Source organism: Anomaloglossus baeobatrachus, chromosome 3, assembly GCF_048569485.1.
Source record: "Anomaloglossus baeobatrachus isolate aAnoBae1 chromosome 3, aAnoBae1.hap1, whole genome shotgun sequence".
In the NCBI taxonomy this organism is placed as follows: domain Eukaryota; kingdom Metazoa; phylum Chordata; class Amphibia; order Anura; family Aromobatidae; genus Anomaloglossus; species Anomaloglossus baeobatrachus.
The window spans coordinates 96014876-96037375 of NC_134355.1; the positions used below are offsets into that span (position 1 = coordinate 96014876).

A 22500-nucleotide genomic window follows, 5' to 3' on the forward strand; every position below is an offset into this window, starting at 1 on the left:
AGACCCAGACAATTGGGTGTATAGCTACTGCCTCCGGAGGCCACACAAAGTATTACACTTAAAAGTGTAAAGCCCCTCCCCTTCTGCCTATACACCCCCCGTGGGATCACGGGCTCCTCAGTTTTCAAGCTTTGTGCGAAGGAGGTCAGACATCCACGCATAGCTCCACTGTTTAGTCAGCAGCAGCTGCTGACTATGTCGGATGGAAGAAAAGAGGACCCATACTAGGGTCCCCAGCATGCTCCCTTCTCACCCCACTTTTGTCGGCGGTGTTTGTTAAGGTTGAGGTGCCCATTGCGGGTACGGAGGCTGGAGCCCACATGCTGCATCCTTCCCCATCCCCCTTAGGGCTCTGGGTGAAGTGGGATTTTACCGGTCTCCAGGCACTGAGACCGTGCTCCATCCACAGCCCCTGGGGAATCTGCTGGATATGGAGCGGAGTATCGTCAGGGACAGGGCCCTGCTACGTCAAGGTACTCCGTGTCCCCGTACAGACCGCGCGCAGACACACTGCAGCATGGCTGGGTGTGTTAGTGCGCCGGGGACAACAGCGCTGCGCGCTTGTGCCACACTAACTACAGCTTGCTGAGGGAGTTATTGTATTGGGAACTGCCGCGCCGGCCGCTGCTGACAGTTTTACACTGCGGCGCGGCTGGGACTTGTGGTGCGCCGGGGACTTCCGCGCTGGCCATGCATATTTGACGGTCGCGCTTATTACTAGAGTCCCCGGCTTTTGCGGCCTAGTTTCGTTTCGTTCCCGCCCCCAGGCCTGCCAGTCAGGGGAAGGGCGGGACGCTGTACAGAACGTCAGCGCCGAGGGCTGGAGTCTACTTTACATACTCCAGCCCTCACACTGGGCACAGTGGGACGCCAGTTTCCCGCACTTTGTCTGAGGCACGCCCACGGTCCGCCCCTCTTCACAGAACGCCGGCAGCCATTCCTGTGTGCAGTCTGAGCTGGAGAGGGGAGACAAGTTCTGGGAGACCCAGGCACGGGATTCTGGCGACCACACACCCGCTTTTGAGCGGGGCGGTAAGCGGCACCTCCGGTGCTGACCCCACTAGTGCCGAAGTGTACAATTGTATTTTTATGCTTGCATGCTATACATTGCACTGTACGGTCGCTGGTGATTCTTGGCTATACACCCTCCTAGATTGCTCAGAGGAGACAACAGCATGTCGTCCGCAAAAAGCAAGGGTGCCAAGGCACAGGCTTTCTATGCTGCTTGTACCGCATGTGAGGCTATTCTACCGGCAGGTTCCACTGACCCCCCATTGTGTGCAGTGCTCGGCCCCTGTGGCACTTGCTCGGCCGGGGCCTCTGCTAGAGGTGACCCAGGGAGAACCACCTGTGAATACTGTCCAGGTGACGGGGACAGAGTTTGCAGTTTTTGCTGATAGATTGTCTGTGACTATGACTAAAATTCTAGAAACTTTGCAGTCTAGACCCTAGACCAGTAACTCAGACCATGGGCACGGTTGAATCACTGCTCCCTGGTCCCCCTCAGTTGGAACAGCTCCGGGCTCCGGGGGTGTCCCATGCATCCCAGGGTGACGGCTCTGACACGGACGACAGTCCCAGACAGCCTAAGCGAGCTCGCTATGAGCGGCCCTCTACTTCATCACACTGGTCAGGGTCCCAGCAGGAGGACTCTCTGTGTGATGAGGCGGAGGTAGCTGATCAGGATTCTGATCCTGAGATCGCTCTCAATCTGGATACACCTGATGGTGACGCCATAGTGAATGATCTTATCGCGTCCATCAATAGAATGTTGGATATTTCTCCCCCAGCTCCTCCAGTGGAGGAGTCAGCTTCACAGCAGGAGAAATTCCATTTCAGGTATCCCAAGCGTAAATTAAGTACTTTTCTGGACCACTCTGACTTTAGAGAGTCAGTCCAGAAACACCACGCTTATCCAGATAAGCGTTTCTCCAAACGGCTTAAGGATACACGTTATCCCTTTCCCCCTGACGTGGTCAAAGGCTGGACCCAGTGTCCCAAGGTGGATCCTCCAATCTCCAGGCTTGCGGCTAGATCCATAGTTGCAGTGGAGGATGGGGCTGCACTTAAAGATGCCACTGACAGACAGATGGAGCTCTGGTTGAAATCCATCTATGAAGCTATCGGCGCGTCGTTTGCTCCTGCATTCGCAGCCGTATGGGCACTCCAAGCTATTTCAGCTGGCCTTACACAGATTGACACGGTCACACATACATCTGTTCCGCAGGTGGCATCCTTAACCTCTCAAATGTCTGCATTTGCGTCTTACGCGATTAATGCGGTTCTGGACTCTACGAGCCGTACGGCAGTGGCGTCCGCCAACTCCGTGGTTTTACGCAGAGCCTTGTGGTTAAGGGAATGGAAGGCAGATTCTGCTTCCAAAAAGTGCTTAACCAGTTTGCCATTTTCTGGTGACCGACTGTTTGGTGAGCGTTTGGACGAAATCATTAAACAGTCCAAGGGTAAGGATTCATCCTTACCTCAGCCCAGACAAAACAAACCCCAACAGAGGAAGGGACAGTTGGGGTTTCGGTCCTTTCGAGGCTCGGGCAGGTCCCAATTCTCCTCGTCCAAAAGGACTCAAAAGGATCAGAGGAGCTCAGATTCTTGGCGGGCTCAGTCACGCCCAAAAAAGACAGCCGGAAGACCCGCTACCAAGGCGGCTTCCTCATGACTTTCGGCCTCCTCTCTCCGCATCCTCGGTCGGTGGCAGGCTCTCCCGCTTTGGCGACATTTGGCTGCCACAGGTCCAAGACCGTTGGGTGAGAGACATTCTGTCCCACGGGTACAGGATAGAGTTCAGTTCTCGTCCTCCAACTCGATTCTTCAGAACGTCTCCGCCTCCCGACCGAGCCGATGCTCTTCTGCAGGCGGTGTGCTCTCTAAAGGCAGAAGGAGTGGTGATCCCTGTTCCTCTTCAGGAGCAAGGTCACGGTTTTTACTCCAATTTGTTTGTGGTACCAAAAAAGGACGGGTCTTTCCGTCCCGTTCTGGACCTAAAACTTCTCAACAAGCACGTGAAAACCAGACGGTTCCGGATGGAATCCCTCCGCTCCGTCATCGCCGCAATGTCTCAAGGAGATTTCCTAGCATCAATAGACATCAAGGATGCTTATCTCCACGTACCGATTGCTCCAGAGCATCAGCGTTTTCTACGCTTCGTTATAGGAGACGAACACCTGCAGTTCGTAGCCCTGCCTTTTGGTCTGGCGACAGCCCCACGGGTCTTCACCAAGGTCATGGCAGCAGTAATTGCAGTCCTGCACTCTCAGGGACACTCTGTGATCCCTTACTTAGACGATCTGCTTGTCAAGGCGCCCTCTCAAGAGGCATGCCAACACAGCCTGAACGTTGCGCTGGAGACTCTCCAGAGTTTCGGGTGGATCATCAACTTTTCCAAGTCAAATCTACCCCGACCCAATCGCTAACATATCTTGGCATGGAGTTTCATACTCTCTCAGCGATAGTGAAGCTTCCGCTGGTCAAACAGCGTTCACTACAGACAGGGGTGCAATCTCTCCTTCAAGGCCAGTCACACCCCTTGAGACGCCTCATGCACTTCCTAGGGAAGATGGTAGCAGCAATGGAGGCAGTCCCTTTCGCGCAGTTTCATCTGCGTCCACTACAATGGGACATTCTCCGCCAATGGGACGGGAAGTCGAAGTCCCTCGACAGGAACGTCTTCCTCTCTCAGGCGGCCAAGGAATCCCTTCGGTGGTGGCTTCTTCCCACCTCATTGTCAACAGGAAAGTCCTTCCTTCCCCCATCCTGGGCGGTGGTCACGACAGACGCGAGTCTATCAGGGTGGGGAGCAGTTTTTCTCCATCACAGGGCTCAAGGTACGTGGACTCAGCAAGAGTCCACCCTTCAGATCAATGTTCTGGAAATCCGAGCAGTGTATCTTGCCCTACAAGCCTTCCAGCAGTGGCTGGAAGGCAAGCAGATCCGAATTCAGTCGGACAACTCCACAGCGGTGGCATACATCAACCACCAAGGAGGAACACTCAGTCGGCAAGCCTTCCAGGAAGTCCGGCGGATTCTGACGTGGGTGGAAGACACGGCATCCACCATATCCGCAGTTCACATCCCAGGCGTGGACAACTGGGAAGCAGACTTCCTCAGTCGCCAGGGTATGGACGCAGGGGAATGGTCTCTTCACCCGGACGTGTTTCAGGAGATCTGTCGCCGCTGGGGGATGCCGGACGTCGACCTAATGGCGTCTCGGCACAACAATAAGGTCCCGGTTTTCATGGCACGGTCTCACGATCACCGAGCTCTGGCGGCAGACGCCTTAGTTCAAGATTGGTCGCAGTTCCGGCTTCCTTATGTGTTCCCACCTCTGGCACTGTTGCCCAGAGTGCTGCGCAAGATCAGGTCCGACTGCCGCCGCGCCATCCTCGTCGCTCCAGACTGGCCAAGGAGGTCGTGGTACCCGGATCTGTGGCACCTCGCGGTAGGCCAACCGTGGGCACTACCAGACCGACCAGACTTGCTGTCTCAAGGGCCGTTTTTCCATCAGAATTCTGCGGCCCTGAACCTGACTGTGTGGCCATTGAGTCCTGGATCCTAGCGTGTTCAGGATTATCTCAAGAGGTCATTGCCACCATGAGACAGGCTAGAAAACCAACCTCCGCCAAGATATACCACAGGACGTGGAAGATATTCTTATCTTGGTGCTCTGCTCAGGGAGTTTCTCCCGGGCCATTTGCATTGCCTACTTTTCTTTCCTTCCTGCAATCCGGTTTGGAAAAAGGTTTGTCGCTCGGCTCCCTCAAGGGACAAGTCTCAGCGCTATCTGTATTTTTTCAGAAGCGCCTAGCACGACTTCCTCAGGTACGCACGTTCCTTACAAGCGGCCGTTAGAGCCCTGGGATCTCAACAGGGTTCTACTTGCTCTCCAGAAGCCGCCTTTCGAGCCTATGAGGGATGTTTCCCTTTCTCGCTTTTCACAGAAAGTGGCTTTTCTAGTAGCGGTCACGTCTCTTCGGAGAGTGTCCGAGCTAGCAGCGCTGTCATGCAAATCTCCCTTCCTGGTGATTCACCAGGACAAGGTGGTTCTGCGCCCGATTCCGGAGTTTCTCCCTAAGGTGGTATCCCCCTTTCATCTCAATCAGGATATCTCCTTGCCTTCTTTGTGTCCTCATCCAGTTCATCAATGTGAAAAGGATTTGCATTTGTTGGATCTGGTGAGAGCACTCAGAATCTACATTTCCCGCACGGCGCCGCTGCGCCGCTCGGATGCACTCTTTGTCCTTGTCGCTGGTCAGCGTAAAGGGTCGCAAGCTTCCAAATCCACCCTGGCTCGGTGGATCAAGGAACCAATTCTTGAAGCCTACCGTTCTGCTGGGCTTCCGGTTCCCTCAGGGCTGAAGGCCCATTCTACCAGAGCCGTGGGTGCGTCCTGGGCATTACGGCACCAGGCTACGGCTCAGCAGGTGTGCCAGGCGGCTACCTGGTCGAGTCTGCACACTTTTACCAAACATTATCAGGTGCATACCTACGCTTCGGCGGACGCCAGCCTAGGTAGACAAGTCCTTCAGGCGGCGGTTGCCCACCTGTAGGAAAGGGCTGTTTTACGGTCCTATCACGAGGGGTTATTTTACCCACCCAGGGACTGCTTTTGGACGTCCCAATTGTCTGGGTCTCCCAATTAGGAGCGACAAAGAAGAAGGGAATTTTGTTTACTTACCGTAAATTCCTTTTCTTCTAGCTCCAATTGGGAGACCCAGCACCCGCCCTGTTTTCTTAGGGATTTTTGTTTTTTCGGGTACACATGTTGTTCATGTTGAATGGTTTCGGTTCTCCGATGTTTCTTCGGATTGAATTTGTTCTTAAACCAGTTATTGGCTTTCCTCCTTCTTGCTTTTGCACTAAAACTGAGGAGCCCGTGATCCCACGGGGGGTGTATAGGCAGAAGGGGAGGGGCTTTACACTTTTAAGTGTAATACTTTGTGTGGCCTCCGGAGGCAGTAGCTATACACCCAATTGTCTGGGTCTCCCAATTGGAGCTAGAAGAAAAGGAATTTACGGTAAGTAAACAAAATTCCCTTCTTTCCAATGCTATTTCCCAGTCCTTTGCAGACTCCATTGGACAGTTGTCTCGGACGCTGCTAAGCATGCATCAGCCCCCTTCTCAGGGTGCCTCTGCTGCTCCAGCTCGCTCTGCAGAGCTCACAGAGTCTGTTTCACCTAATCCCAGACCCCGTCCTCCTAAACGGAGACGCAGGGACTCCTCTCCTTCCTCGTCCCACGGCTCTGCCTCACGGGCCAAGTCACAAGGCGAGGAGGATGCCCTTATTGTGGGCTTAGACGCTTCGTCTATGTACCCCATTGATACCGATGGTGATGCAGATGTTTGCGTTTTGATAGCGTCCATTAACTCCGTTCTGGACCTTAACCCTCCAGTGTCAGAAGAACAGGCTTCTCGGGTAGAAAAACACCAGTTTATCTCACCTAAGAGAGCAGACCCAGGGCCCGTCCTGACAAACGCTTTAAGCGTACTTCTGACTTACTGGGGGCTCGGACGCTCTCCATGTACCCTGTTGATCTGTCCGAAAGTGACGCAGATGCTAATGATTTGATTGCGTCCATTATACTTGTACTGGACCTCAATCCGCCTGTTTCAGGGGAGCACCCCTCTTTGGCAGAAAAGCATCAGTATACCTTGCCTAGGAGTACAAGGAATGTGTTCCTTATCCACTCCAGCATTCAGGTCACTGTGACCAAGCCCAGAGCCTGTCCTGACAGACGCTTCCCAGAGCGTGGTTCTGATGACTGTTTCCCCTTTCCACCAATGGTGGTCAAGGAGTGGGCTCATTCACCAAGGGTGGACCCTCCGGGGTCTAGACTTTCAGCCCGGACAGTTGTATCAGTGGCTGACGGCTCCTCTCTGAGGATCCCACTGTCCGCCAGGTTGTCCTTCTGGCCAAATGTATATATGAGGCGGCAGGGGCCTCATTCTCCCCATCTTTTGCAGCAGTGCGGGCTCTCAAAGCCATCTCTGCTACTCGGGAGGAGATGCATTCCCTCACCAGGGCCTTTATGCCCGATTTGGTTACCTTAACTTCCAGGCTTCAGTCTTTTCATCCTATAGCTGGAGACTGTCACCGCACTGCGGTGGCCTCGGCTACTTCCCTCGCTATCCGCAGGTTCCTGTGGCTTCAAGAGTGGAAGGCAGAGGCTTCTTAAGAAGTTCCTTGCTGGACTCCCTTTTGCTGGGACCAGTCTATTCGGTGAACAACTGGATGAAATTATTAAGGAAGCTTTTGGCAGGAAGAGTACTTCCATGCCACAACCCAGGAAACCTTCCAGGGCAGGAACCAGTCGAGGTTTCGTTCCCTTCGTTTCCTCTAACTGGTCGTCCTCTAAGCCCTCGGCCTCGTCCACTAACTCAGCCAAGGTCCGTAAACCAACTGGCGCATGAAGCCGTGTCCTAAGTCGGCAGGAGCTGCTGCCACCAGGGCAGCCTCCTCTTGATTATCTGGCCGCGCCAGTAACGTACTTGGTCGGTGGCAGGCTCTCCCTCTTGGGCGACGTGTGGTTGCGACACGTCTTCGATCAGTGGGTGTGGGTTTCCCTCTCCCACGGCTACAAAACAGATTTTTTTCTGACAACTCCCCCCTGCTCCAAGGCCGCCGCCTTCTCACAGGCCGTGGCATTTTTGCAGGCCAATGGAGTAATTGTACCAGTTCCCGACTGGGAACGGTTCTGAGATTTCTACTCAAATCTCTTCCTAGTCCCCGAAAAGGACGGTGCTTTCCGACCTGGATCTCAAAGCTTCTCAACAAGCATGTTCAGGTGCGGCAATTTTGCAGAAATCTCTGCGATCAGTCAATGACCCAAGGAGATTTCTTAGCATCCATCGACATCAGAGATGTCTCTCTGCTTGTGCCATTCGCAGTTTCCCACCAGCGTTGGCTACGTTTTGTAATCGGAGAGGAACATTTCCAATCGTGGCTCTCCCCTTGGGTTAGCCACGGCCCCTCGTGTATTCACCAGTTGCGGTTCTGCTCCTCCAGGGGTTGGTAGTGATTCCTTACCTGGACGCCCTTCTAGTCAGGGCTTCATCCAGTGCAGACTGTCAGCGCTCACTCTCAGCGGAGTGTCTCGCTCACTCTCAGCGGAGTGTCTCGCTCACTCTCAGCGGAGTGTCTCGCTCACTCTCAGCGGAGTGTCTCGCTCACTCTCAGCGGAGTGTCTCGCTCACTCTCAGCGGAGTGTCTCGCTCACTCTCAGCGGAGTGTCTCGCTCACTCTCAGCGGAGTGTCTCGCTCACTCTCAGCGGAGTGTCTCGCTCACTCTCAGCGGAGTGTCTCGCTCACTCTCAGCGGAGTGTCTCGCTCACTCTCAGCGGAGTGTCTCGCTCACTCTCAGCGGAGTGTCTCGCTCACTCTCAGCGGAGTGTCTCGCTCACTCTCAGCGGAGTGTCTCGCTCACTCTCAGCGGAGTGTCTCGCTCACTCTCAGCGGAGTGTCTCGCTCACTCTCAGCGGAGTGTCTCGCTCACTCTCAGCGGAGTGTCTCGCTCACTCTCAGCGGAGTGTCTCGCTCACTCTCAGCGGAGTGTCTCGCTCACTCTCAGCGGAGTGTCTCGCTCACTCTCAGCGGAGTGTCTCGCTCACTCTCAGCGGAGTGTCTCGCTCACTCTCAGCGGAGTGTCTCGCTCACTCTCAGCGGAGTGTCTCGCTCACTCTCAGCGGAGTGTCTCGCTCACTCTCAGCGGAGTGTCTCGCTCACTCTCAGCGGAGTGTCTCGCTCACTCTCAGCGGAGTGTCTCGCTCACTCTCAGCGGAGTGTCTCGCTCACTCTCAGCGGAGTGTCTCGCTCACTCTCAGCGGAGTGTCTCGCTCACTCTCAGCGGAGTGTCTCGCTCACTCTCAGCGGAGTGTCTCGCTCACTCTCAGCGGAGTGTCTCGCTCACTCTCAGCGGAGTGTCTCGCTCACTCTCAGCGGAGTGTCTCGCTCACTCTCAGCGGAGTGTCTCGCTCACTCTCAGCGGAGTGTCTCGCTCACTCTCAGCGGAGTGTCTCGCTCACTCTCAGCGGAGTGTCTCGCTCACTCTCAGCGGAGTGTCTCGCTCACTCTCAGCGGAGTGTCTCGCTCACTCTCAGCGGAGTGTCTCGCTCACTCTCAGCGGAGTGTCTCGCTCACTCTCAGCGGAGTGTCTCGCTCACTCTCAGCGGAGTGTCTCGCTCACTCTCAGCGGAGTGTCTCGCTCACTCTCAGCGGAGTGTCTCGCTCACTCTCAGCGGAGTGTCTCGCTCACTCTCAGCGGAGTGTCTCGCTCACTCTCAGCGGAGTGTCTCGCTCACTCTCAGCGGAGTGTCTCGCTCACTCTCAGCGGAGTGTCTCGCTCACTCTCAGCGGAGTGTCTCGCTCACTCTCAGCGGAGTGTCTCGCTCACTCTCAGCGGAGTGTCTCGCTCACTCTCAGCGGAGTGTCTCGCTCACTCTCAGCGGAGTGTCTCGCTCACTCTCAGCGGAGTGTCTCGCTCACTCTCAGCGGAGTGTCTCGCTCACTCTCAGCGGAGTGTCTCGCTCACTCTCAGCGGAGTGTCTCGCTCACTCTCAGCGGAGTGTCTCGCTCACTCTCAGCGGAGTGTCTCGCTCACTCTCAGCGGAGTGTCTCGCTCACTCTCAGCGGAGTGTCTCGCTCACTCTCAGCGGAGTGTCTCGCTCACTCTCAGCGGAGTGTCTCGCTCACTCTCAGCGGAGTGTCTCGCTCACTCTCAGCGGAGTGTCTCGCTCACTCTCAGCGGAGTGTCTCGCTCACTCTCAGCGGAGTGTCTCGCTCACTCTCAGCGGAGTGTCTCGCTCACTCTCAGCGGAGTGTCTCGCTCACTCTCAGCGGAGTGTCTCGCTCACTCTCAGCGGAGTGTCTCGCTCACTCTCAGCGGAGTGTCTCGCTCACTCTCGCCACGCTTGCAAGTCCACTCTGACCCCGACCCAGGAACTTACGTACCTGGGGATGCAATTCGAGACTCTGCTGGCACTTGTGAAGCTGCCCTTAGTCAAACAGCAGTCTCTTCATCTGGCGGTCCGCTCTCTGCTGAGGCTCCGCTGTCATTCCATCAGGCACCTCATGCAGGTGCTGGGTCAGATGGTGGCGTCAATTGAAGCGGTTCCCCTTGCCAGTTCCATCTGCGTCCCCTGCAGCTGGACATTTTCCGCTGTTGGGGCAAGGGACTTCTTCCTTGCACAGACTGGTGGCTCTGTCGCCACAGACCAGGAGCTCTCTTTAGGTGGTGGCTTCGGCCCCTCTCTCTGTACCAGGGACGCTCCTTTCTGGCTCCGTCCTGGGTGATTCTCACCACGGATGCCAGTCTATCCGGCTGGGGAGCAGTTTCTCCACCACCGAGCACAGGGCACTTGGACTCCGTCCGAATCAGCCCTCTCGATCAATGTGCTAGAAATCAGGGCTGTAGTCCTTGGACTCGCAGCCGCCTAGCAATGTTGGAAGTTCAACATATCCTTCAGTGGACGGAGGACTCCTAGTCCACCATATCCGCAGTCCACATCCCAGGCGCAGAAAACTGGGAGGCAGATTATCTCAGCCGTCAAACCGTGGACAGCGGCGGGTGAGCCCTGCATCCGGCAGTGTTCCGGTCAATTTAGCAGGCAGGGCACTCCGGAAGTGGATCTAATGGCATCCCGGCACAACAACAAGGTCCCGGTTTACGTGGCTCGCTCCCACGATCCTCAGGCCTTGGCAGCGGACGCGCTGGTTCCAGATTGGTCCCAGTTCCGTCTGGCCTACGTGTTTCCCCCTCTAGCTCTCTTGCCCAGAGTCCTGCGCAAGATCAAAATGGAGGGCCATCGGGTCGTACTCATCGCCCCAGGCCCAGGCGAGCTTGGTTCCCAGACCTGCTCCGTCTGTTCGTAGAGGTGCTGTGGCATCTTCCGGACCGGCCAGACGTTCTCTCAGAGGGTCCGTTTTCCACAACAATTCTGCGGCTCTCAGATTGACGGCGTGGCTCTTGAGCCTTGAATCCTTACGGCTTCAGGCATTCCTTCCGAGGTCATCTTCATTATGACTCAGGCTCGGAAGTCTTCCTCGGCCAGGATTTACCTCAGGACTTGGAGAATTTTCCTGTCCTGGTGTCGTTCTTCCGGCCATGCTCCTTGGCCGTTTTTTCCTTGCCGACCATCCTGTCCTTTCTACAGTCCGGCCTGCAGCTAGGTCTGTCCCTCATTCTCAAGGGACAGGTCTCGGCTCTGTCAGCATTGGTCCAGCGGCATATCGCCCGACTGGCCCAGGTGCGCACCTTCATGCAGGGCGCATCTCACATCATTCCACCTTACCGGCGGTCTCTGGATCCCTGAGACCTTACTCTGGTCCTCATGGCCTTACAGAAACCCCCCTTTGAGCCTCTTAGGGAGGTTTCGTTGTTTAGTTTTTCACAGAAAGTGGTCTTTCTGGTGGCCATAATTTCTCTCAGGAGAGTCTCTTATTTGACTGTGCTCTCTTCGGAGTCACCCTTTTTGGTTTTTTTCACCAAGACAAGGTGGTTCTCCGTCCAACTCCGGACCTTCTCCCTAAGGTGGTGTCTCCTTTCCACCTTAACCAGGACATTTCATTGTCTTCCCTTGGTTCGGCCCCTATGCATCGCTTTGAGAAAGCGTTGCATGCTTTAGATTTGGTGCGGACGCTCCGGATCTATGTGTCACGGTGACACACATAGATCCGGAGCGTCCGCACCAAATCTAAAGCTGTTTATTGGGCGGTGCACCTCTCTTGTGTGCTGACCACACGTCAGCGCAAGGGTCTCTCGGCTTCTAATCCGACCCCAGCTCATTGAATAGGTCGGCCATATCCGATGCCTACCAATGTTCTCAGATGCCTCCCCCTCCGGGGATTAAGGCGCACTCGACCAGAGCCGTCGGTGCCTCTTGGGCTACGGCTCAGCAGGTCTGTCAGGCTGCCACTTGGTCTAGTCTGCACTCTCTTTCGAAGCACTACCAAGTGCATGCTCACGCTTCGGCAGATGCGAGCTTGGGCAGACGCATCCTTCGGACGGCTGTCGCCTATTTGTGAAGTTAAGTTTCGCCTACTTCTCGGTTCTGTTTATTTCCCACCCATGGACTGCTTTGAGACGTCCCATGGTTTGGGTCTCCCATAAGGAACGATAAAGAAAAAGAGAATTTTGTTTACTTACCGTAAATTCTTTTTCTTATAGTTCCGACATGGGAGACCCAGCACCCTCCCTGTTGCCTGTTGGCAGTTTTCTTGTTCCGTGTGTTTTCACCGGCTGTTGTTGTAGACAGAAGTTCCGGTTATTCCGGGTTTTACTCTATCTCTACTTATGGGTGGATGTCCTCCTTCAGCTTTGGCACTAAACTGGGTTGGATTTGTCATCCGGGGAGTGTATATGCTCGGAGGGAGGAGCTACACTTTTAGTGTAGTACTTTGTGTGTCCTCCGGAGGCAGTAGCTATACACCCATGGTTTGGGTCTCCCATGTCGGAACTATAAGAAAAAGAATTTACGGTAAGTAAACAAAATTCTCTTTATTCAGCCCGTCCTTGTAGTATTGTGCTCTGTAGTATTGTGGCCATCCATGCAGTATTGTGTCCTGTAATATTCTGCTCACCCTTGTAGTATTGTGCTCTGTAGTATTGTGGCCATCCCTGTAGTATTCTTCCCATCCTTTAGTAATACGCAAAAAAAAAAATCTCCACCTTTCCTCCGTTCCCTGTGTGTCCACAATCAGTATCTGCGGTATTTTGGATGCAGCATGCTTCAACTGCGTCCAAAACCCTGCTATGTACTGTACAAGCAGAGTGGATGGGATTTCTAAAAACCCCATGCCCACTGTGCGTGTACGGGCCAGCATGTAAATTTATGCTGCGGAGTCGGAAGCATCCTCCGTAGGCAGAACACAGCGAGGAGACCGCAGTGGCCTGAACCCTGATCACGGGCAGCTGCGGTCCCCTAAGGAGGAGACTTGCGGCCCCGCCGATCAAGGCGCCTTGCGTCCAGGACGCAGTGAGTCCTGATCTTGAGCACGTACCTTACCTGCTTGTTGCGGCCCGTGACGATCGCGGCTCTATGCTGAGGGACGGTGCCGGCAGGAACTTTACTGCATTTGAATCCATTTACGGTGCCGTTCAGAGTAGCTGTGTCTGGAGTCTGTACCAATGGCTGCTGCCTGCCAATCAGATGCAAGGAAGTGACGTCACTGTATGACGTCACCTCCTTGCATCTGATTGGCAGACAGCAGCAGCAACTGGAATAGAGCTGACAGCTCCTCTGCGCGTCACTGCAAATGGATTCAAATGCAGTAAAGTCCTGCTTGCGTCGACCCTCAGCATAGAGCCGTGATAGTCACGGGCTCTGCGGGCCGCGATCATCACTGGGTCTGCGGGCCGCAACAAGCAGCCTCAGGGTCTGCATGTGCCCTGTGGGCCGCATGTTTGAGACCTCTGGTCTAGGCTGTAAGGAGATTGCCACCACCATGAAACTGAGCTGCAGCTCAGTGGTCAAGACCATCCAGCGGTTTAGCAAGACAGGTTACGCTAAGAATAGGCATCACCATGGTCAACCAAACAATTTAAGTACACATGTTCAGTGGCATATACAGAGGTTGTCTTTTCATAATAAAGTATGAGTGCTGCTAACATTGCTGCACAGGTTAAAGGGGTGGGGGGGGGGTCAGTCTATTCGTGCTCAGACCATATGCCTTAAGGCCCCGTTACACGCAACTACATCGCTAACGAGGTATCGCTGGGGTCACGGAATTCGTGACGCACATCTGGCGTCGTTAGCGACGTTGTTGCGTGTGACACCTACAAGCGACCGCTAACTATCCAAAAAGCGGCACAAATCGTTGATCGTTGATACGTCGTTCCTTTCCCAAATATCGTTGCTCATTTGTTGACGCAGGTTGTTCGTCGTTCCTGAGGCAGCACACATCGCTACATGTGACACCCCAGGAACGACGAACAACAGCGTTCCTGCGTCCTCCGGCAACGAGGTGGGAGTGACGTTCATGCGGCTGCTCTCCGCCCCTCCACTTCTATTGGTGGCCCGCTGTGTGACGCCGCACGAACCGCCCCCTTAAAAAAGCGTTTGTTCGCCGGCCACAGCGCCGTCGTTCGGAAGGTATGTGCATGTGATGTGTACTAGCGATATTGTTCGCAATGGGCAGCGATTTGACCCGTGACGCACACATGATGGGTGCGGGTGCGATCGCTAGCGATGTCGCGGTGTGTAAAGTGGCCTTTACACTGCATCAAAGTTTCTTCCAAAGCCAACGAACAGTTTACTGAAGACAAGCAGACTAATGACATGGATTATGTGAAGCATGTCCAGTGGTCTGATGAGAAAACAATAAACTTACTTAGTTCAGATGGTGTTAAGCGTCTGTGGCGGCAACCAGGTGAGGAGTACAAAGACAAGTGTGTCCTGCTTACAGTCAAGTATGGTGGTGGGAGTGTGATAGTTTGGGGCTACATGAGTGCTGCCAGCTGTGGGGATGAATGGCAACATGTACTGTGACATACTGAAAAAGAGCATGATCCCCTCCATTTGGAAACCGGGCTGCAGGGTGGTATTCCAATGTAACTACCCCAAACACCTCTCCTAGACGATCACTGCCTTGCTAAAGAAACTGCTGGTGAAGCTGCTGGACTGGGCAAGCGTCTCCAGACCTAATCCCTATTGAACATCTGTGGGGCCTCCTCAAATGGAAGGCGGAAGAGCACAAAGTCTCTAACATCCACCAGCTCTGTGATGTCGTCATGAAAGATGGAAGAGGATCCAGTGGCTCCTGTGAACTCCTTGCCCAAGAGCATTGAGTCAGTGGTGGAAAATAATGGTGGCCACAAAAATTTTTGACACTTTGGGCACAATTTGTTCATTTTCACTTTGGGATCTTTTCACTCTTGTTGCCCACAGTTTAGACATTAAGGCTATGTGCACACGTTGCTTTTTTTTCAGCGCGGAAAAAAACGCACCCTCTGGCAGAGGGGAGAATTGTAAACAATGCTTTTTGAGAAAAAGGCATCAAAAACGCATGCGGTTTTCATGCGGTTTTCATGCGGTTTTCATGCGTTTTTCATGCGTTTTTTTAGGTGCGTTTTTTAAGACTCGTCAGTGTTAATAAAGTTGGTTGAACACAGACCTTTGGAAAAAAAAACCTGTGATGTCATTTCCTTCTCCACATTCTGTTTGGATAAATGGGAGGGCTTGGAATGGAAGGAGCACCATTTGAATTTTGGAAAAGTTGAAATAAACTTCGCGCACCATGTCACATTAGCAGGGCCCCTTGGGTACCTATACGTCAGAAAACCCCCACAAGTGACCCCATTTTGGAATCTGCACCCCTCAAGGATTTTATTCAGGAGTATATTAAGCATTTTGAATCCACAGCTACTTCACCCAAAATGTTGCTGTAGCAACAATATTCTCACTTTTAGGCCCGTTTCACACGTCAGTGAAAAACACTGACGTTTTTCACTGGCGTGTAAAACACGCACATGTCCCTCCGTGTGCCGTGAATCACGGCACACATGGGTTGTCTAAGTGCAATCCGGGCTCCGTTCTCCGTGGCCCGTGATTGCACTTAGAGATTAACTCACCTGTGCCCGCTCCCGCTCTCCATGGTGCTGATCGCTCCCGCGGTGCAGCATCCGGCTGGCGCTGACCCCCGCAGCAGCTGCTTCCGGGTCGGCTGTGTCGCACATCATGAATATGCGCGACAATAATGAGCCGGCTCAGAAGCAGCAGGGAGAACGGGCTGCAGAGGACATCGCTGGACGCCGGGTGAGTTAAAATTATTTTTATTTTAAAAGCACGTTTTTTTCTGGCACGTGTTTCACGGACCACACCACTGCGTGGTCCGTGGAACATCAGTGATGCCAAAAAAAATGGACATGTCTCCGTGCGGCAATCACGCACACGCGGGTACGCCGCACGGAGACACGTGCAGTGAAAAATTACTGATGTGTGAGTAGACCCATTCATTATAATGGGTCTGCGTATGTCAGTGATCCTGGTACGTTTAAAAAAAAGCACAAACGTACCAGAATCACTGACGTGTGAAAGAGGCCTAAGGCTATGTGGCCATGATTCAGCGACACGGCGTCTAGTACACAGTGTCAGCCTTCCTGCAGAGATGTGAGTGTTGTCCACGGGAGAACGCAGCTGCCCATGCCCACGATTTGGGTTCAGGATGCTGTGGACTTTAGCTCTATGCTACCTGCAGAGAACACTCATCTCCGCAGCATAAATTGACATGCTGAGGCTCGGGAAGCTGCGCCACCGGTCAGTTTATGCTGCGGAGAAGAGAAGCACAGTGGGCATGGGATCTCCAAAAATCCTTCCACTGTGCTTCTACTGCACAATGCAGCGTTATGGACGCAGGGAAAACACTCAGCGCCCATAACGCTGCAAACCCTGATTGTGGGCACACAACCTAAAAAGCGTCAATGGATGAATGGATGTCAAATATATATAACGTCCCACCCCCGCCTGCATATTCTAAGCTGGCACCTTTAGTACCTTTCATGTGGCACTAAAGGGTGCCTAGCTTAGCATTTATCCAATAAAAAAAAAAAATGAAAAAATGGCATGGGGTCCCCCCTATTTTTGATAGCCAGTCAGGGTAAAGCAGACAGCTGTAGCCTGCAAACCACAGCTGGCAGCTTCATCTTGGCTGGTGATCAATTTGGAGGGCTCCCCAGGCTTTTTTTTTTAATTTATAAATAAAGAATTAAAAAAAAAAACGTGGGGTCTCCCCAAATTAGATCACCAGCCAAGGTGAAGCTGACAGCTGGGGTCTGGTATTCTCAGGGTGGGAAGAGCCATGGTTATTGGACTCTTCCCAGCCTAAAAATAGCAGGCCGCAGCCGCCCCAGAATTGGCGCATACATTAGATGCGCCAATCCTGGCGCTTCGCCCCAACTCATCCCGCGCCCTGGTGCGTTGGCAAACGGGGTAATAAATGGGGTTGATACCAGATGTGTAATGTCACCTGGCATCAAGCCCAGCAATTAGTGATGTCACGGCGTCTATTAGATACCCGACATAACTAATTGACAGTAAACAAAAGCAAAAAAAAATGACAAATTTTTTTATTAGAAAAAACACTCCCCAAATCATTCCCTTGTTCTCCAATTTAATCAAAAAATTTGAAAAAAATGGGTCCGCAGAAATCCTTATGGACGTCCCACGTCGCCTCTGGACCTTCTAGAATATTGGGGCACGTTCAGGGAACGTATCCCCCATTTTCTAGGAGGGCAGACCCTCCATTTGAGGAGAGTGGGTGCCAAAAATCTGCACCCACTCTCCCCGGGTCACAGCTGCAGAGTGCCAAGCAGCCAGCACAGCTCACACTGAACACAGTGCTGGCTGTCAGCTGCTCTGCACATGTGACCGGCCGGCGTCTGCTGTGAAGGAGGAGGGGGCCGCGGGGGATCAGCGCTGCGACCGGACAGGTAAGGGGGAATACCGGGGGGGAATAGGGGGTGACCTGGCAGGGCCTGGGGGGCATTTTTCTGTCGCATGTGTTATTGCACATGCGACAGAAATCATAGGAGCAGGGCGGCCGGTGCGCTACTGTGCGCGCGGCCATGTTGGATTTTCGGGAGGGGGGTCGGGGGTCGGGGCGGGCACTTTGGAGACACCGGGGGCTTTCCTGGACTTTGCCAGGAAGTGAGGTCAACAGGAAACCTCTTGACCTCACTTCCAGGTAAATGCCTGCGTTCTGGCGTGCCGACAAAGGCCGCGGACCGCAACAAAAAGCAGCTCACTGCGGTGTAGCTGCGTTCTGACCCACATCATTGATTTAATGGGGGAGAGAACGCAGCCACACCGCACAAAAGTGACATGCTGCTTTTCTTTCCGCACCGATTTTTGGCATCCAACACGCTGCGTTTAGAAACGCAGCGTGTGCACTGATTTTTCGGCTTTCTCATACACTTTGCTGGGAAAGCTGAACGCATGCAATTTGCCACTGAAACGCTGCGGTTCTAAACGCAGCGTTTCCGCGGCAAAAAACGCAACGTGTGCACACAGCCTAACGGCTGTGTGTTGAGTTATTTAGAGGGCATCAAATTTCCGCTGTTATACAAGCTGTACACTGACTACTTTACATTGTATCAGTGTCATAACTTCAGTGTTGTCCCAAGAAAAGATATAATAAAATATTTACAAAAATTTCAGGGGTGTACTCACTTGTGTGATATACTATATATAGTCTATACGAGTATCGTACTCAGAACCCAAATAGGCAGACAACTAGAAGGTTTTTCACATTGTCTTTACACTAATCCTGCAATGTGTATTTGTGTTTTTTATTTTTTCTCCATCTCAAGGGTTCGACTGAAACAAAACAAATATCCTATACTTTTCCTGACACAAGGCCAATCAGAAATCTACCCAGAGCTCATGGATCTTCGGTCTAGATCAACTCATTTTGCAATCAGTTTTGCGCAATTTGAAAACATCTTGGTAAGACTTTACTAATACATACAGTAAAAAACAAACAAAACGGATATTTAGAAATAAAATGCCATATAGAATGGTTTTGGAATTATTGGCCTGGCCAGAATATCATTATATAACTAAACCTGATGTCTGTAAAGCGCTATGAAATGTATGGCACTAGATCAGCAATTAAAATAAATGAATAATAAACTTGGAGACGTCATTTGGCAAATGATTTTCATTGAAGCTCCTGCCACTATGTAAAGGCCAAAATCAATATGCCATTATGTGTAGTTTTATTTGGCACTGTTAAAGGGAACCTGTCACCAGATTTTTCACTATTAAACTAAAAGTGTCACCTTCTGCAGCTTCCGGGCTGCATTCTATGAAGGTGCACCTTGTGCCCTGACTCCCCTTCCAGACCCCAAAAATAACTTTATAAAACATGACCCCCACGTATGCTAATGACCTGTGGGGCTCAGATGGGCGGGCTCATTTTCTGCTCCTGCCCCCCCTCCTGCTGCTGATCACCGTCCTCCTTTCTTGATTGACGTGATGACGCCTCTGTCATCATTCACGTTGCATTTTCAAATCTCGCGCCATTGCAATCATGTCGGCTCGCGCAGGCGCAGTTCGATCTGCCATATCACGGGTAGAGCAGAAAACATAGTTGCCCTCGTGCACGCCGGTAAGCTAAATGCGCAGACGTGAGATTACCTCACCGACGTGCGCGAGGGTATCTGTTTTCTGCTCTGCCCGTGATAATGAAAATTAAAGGGTTAAAAAAATATACACACATTTGGTATCACCGCGTTCAGAAACGCCCGATCAAAATATAAAATCAATTAATCTGATCAGTATACGGCATAGCGGCAAAAAAATTCCAAACGCCAAAACGATGTTTTTTTGTCGCCACAACTTTTGCGCAAAATGCAATAAGAGGCGATCAAAACGTAGCATCTGCGCAAAAATTGTACCGTTAAAAACGTCAGCTCGAGACGCAAAAAATAAGCCGTCATTGAGCCATAGATCCCAAAAAATGAGACCGCTACGGGTCACGGAATATGGCGTAAAACGTGCGCCACTTTTTTCAGACAAACTTCCGATTTTTTTTTAACCCCTTATATAAAAGTAAACCTATACATGTTTGGTGTCTACGAACTTGCACTGACCTGAGGCATCACACTCACACATCAGTTTTACCATATATTGAACACAGTGAATAAAATATCTCAAAAACCATAGTGCTATCACACTTTTTTTGCAATTTTTCAGCATTTGGAATTTTTTTGCCGTTTTCTAGTACACTATATGGTAAAACTGATGGTTTAATTTAAAAGTACAGCTCGTTCCGCAAAAAATGAGCCCTCACATGACCATATTGACTGAAAAATAAAAAAGTTACGTCTCTCAGAAAAAGAATGGCGAAAAAAAAACGGAAAGCGAAAAATCGGCTGGTCGTGAAGGGGTTAAAACTATATTTTATTATATTTTTTTTCTTTTTATTTTTTTCTATATTATGTTTATCTAGGGAATAAATGTCCATACGGAGGATCTACTGAAAAATCCAAATTATATTCCAGAAGCCAAGTCAAAGGGCTTAGTAATATTTTGCTGGGGTGATGATACCAATGACCCTGAGAATCGGAGGCTTATGAGAGAATATGGCATTGATGGACTCATCTACGACAGGTACGGTTTTTGCCGGATATGCAGAATTTTCCACTTTTGTTTTGTTTGCCCAATTAGAATAAGAAAGAAAATATTCAACTAAAATACCCTGTTTCATCTAGGGCATATATTATGGTTATCTTTCATTGTAATCCTGTCTGTCATGATAATGAGACTATTGATAAGTCTTCAGTTCACAACCGGATGTATAAGTCTAATAGACTTAGTGGCTAGTGCGAAAACTATTTATTTACTTTTTTTTTTTATGCAGATGATCTGGAAAATTAGCAAAAAAAAAAAGGCAAGTTTTAAAATAATAAAACTTATCATTTTTTTTAATTTGTTTAATTCAATACTTCTGGAAAGTATTTAATTAAACAAATTCACAAAACCAGCAAATGGCCCTTAGCTGTGAGCAAAAATATTCACAAACCCCTGTCTGGCTTCTACTTTGACTTTCCGTGCAGCCGGACCAGAGTAGTGCGAGCTCCCTCTGCAGTCCCTGGGATGCAGACATCCTTGTAATCACTAGGCCCCTGCAATGTCCTGATGATCGGGAGCATAGTACTTGCACTAGGTGCCCGGGCTGCCGGCATTCGAGCGCTGGTTGAGGACGTTTTTTACCAGCTTTGGTCCAGCTGCCGCAGAGTAATGGACTGAATGCTGGGACAGGGTATTGCGCAACATTTTGCTCATCTCTATTTAATGGAATTGTAGAAGATTAGAAAATAAACACATGGTTACTTTCTTCTACAAACAAAGCCGCACCTGTTCATGGTTTGTGTCTGATTATTGTAGCTCACCTCCATTGAAGTGAATGGAGTTGAATTGCAATACTACACACGGCCTCTGGGCAGATTTGGCATGGTTTCTGGAAGTAAATGGCGGTTTCTCTATACCTGCATGAGCCCTTTAATGGTAAATGTAGTAGGGAATGAATGATCTCAAGGGGAGAATAGAACTAATTCGTTATATGAGATTTATTTTGGATTCATGGGAAATCCAATGGAAAAAAAATCTATACTTGTGAAAGAAATCAGAGGCATAATGAGGCACAGTTAGGGCCCTAATAGGCTTTTATCAGTGAAGCCTTATGTTTCTATACATCTCTGAGGATAAACAGAGCTGTAATACACAAGCGTGTATAGATGGGTGATAAATTAAAGATCGTGGGGTCCGCAACTGCTAAGGGAGTCTTAAATGTAGCATCAGTCAAGCATGATCCCTGATGGAGGCGGCTGTGCACCGTACTCAAATGCTGCAATGTTAGATCTCTTCCTAGCTGTGGTCTTCCAGCTAAGGGGAGCGGGGCACCTTTCCAGCAATAAGTGAGCGTTTGAGCAAATGTTTTTCACCTGTTCAGAGCATCCTGTATATGATAAATGTTTTTGGCTGGAGTACCCCTTTACAGTTTACTTAAAGTTTACTTACTTTTATTAAATCTTGGAATAATATTAAGTTCCACAATTGGACATCTTTAAAAAGATAAAAAGTTCTCTTGCAGAGATAATCTAATGTGTCCCTGCTCTGTACTGTGTAATGGTTCTCTCTGACCATGCAAGGACATGGTCTGATCATACCACAGCTCCTGAGCAGAAGAGAAAGTAAAAAAAAGTATACAGACATTACAGTATGGGATCACAGGTGTGGCTTTCTGTGAGGCGAAACATTGTTTTCATAGAGGCAGAGAAATGTTTTGCCTCACAGCGAGCCACACCTGTGATCTCATGCTGTGCTATTTTATATACTCTCTTTTGTGTCCTCTTCTATCCAGGAGATGTGGTATGATCAGACCATGTCCCTGTACAGTCAGACACGGCCATTACACAGCACATAGAAGGGACACATTATATAAGATTATCTTAGCACAGGAACATTTTAAAACCTCGTATTGCAAAACTTAGTTTTATTCTGATCTCTATTGAGTAAATTGTACCTTGTTCATGAGAAAACCCCTTTGATTAAAAGGGTGGTTCACCCATATTTTTTATTTACTAGATCGATATTATATTGAGAAACAATGTTTCTCTCAAATACCTTTATGTTGCCAATAGTGCATGTGAGAGGCGCTATTGCAGACCGCTGTTCCCCGCTCCGTGACCTCGGGCTCCGTGATCTTTGGGGATCCAGTGACGTCACGTCAAGTTCCTGACCCGCGGCCGGCCGCAGTGTCCGTGAGTGATGGGCTGTGGGTGGTGTTTCACCTCTCGTCACAGCCCATCAGCTCCCTCCTTCCTCACAGCAGAGCGCTGCAAACAGGAGACACACTGGACTGTGATGAGTGGTGAAACACCGCCCACAGCCCAGTGACTCAGGAAGACTGGGGCCGCCGCAGTGATGTCATGTGATCAGGAACTTGACGTGACGTCACCGGATCCCCGAGGTCACGGAGCAGGGAACAACGG

General features: G+C 51.1%; 1 protein-coding gene across 4 annotated transcripts in view; it reads left to right on the plus strand.

Moving 5' to 3' along the window:
* GPCPD1 (glycerophosphocholine phosphodiesterase 1) overlaps nt 1–22500 on the plus strand; it is a 169807-nt gene that overhangs the window by 137380 nt on the left and 9927 nt on the right. For all 4 annotated transcript variants that reach the window (XM_075339317.1, XM_075339318.1, XM_075339315.1 and 1 more), the window contains exons 18-19: nt 18313–18448; nt 19956–20116. In XM_075339317.1, coding sequence (XP_075195432.1) covers nt 18313–18448; nt 19956–20116 — 297 coding nt within the window. The remainder of the gene's footprint in view (nt 1–18312; nt 18449–19955; nt 20117–22500) is intronic.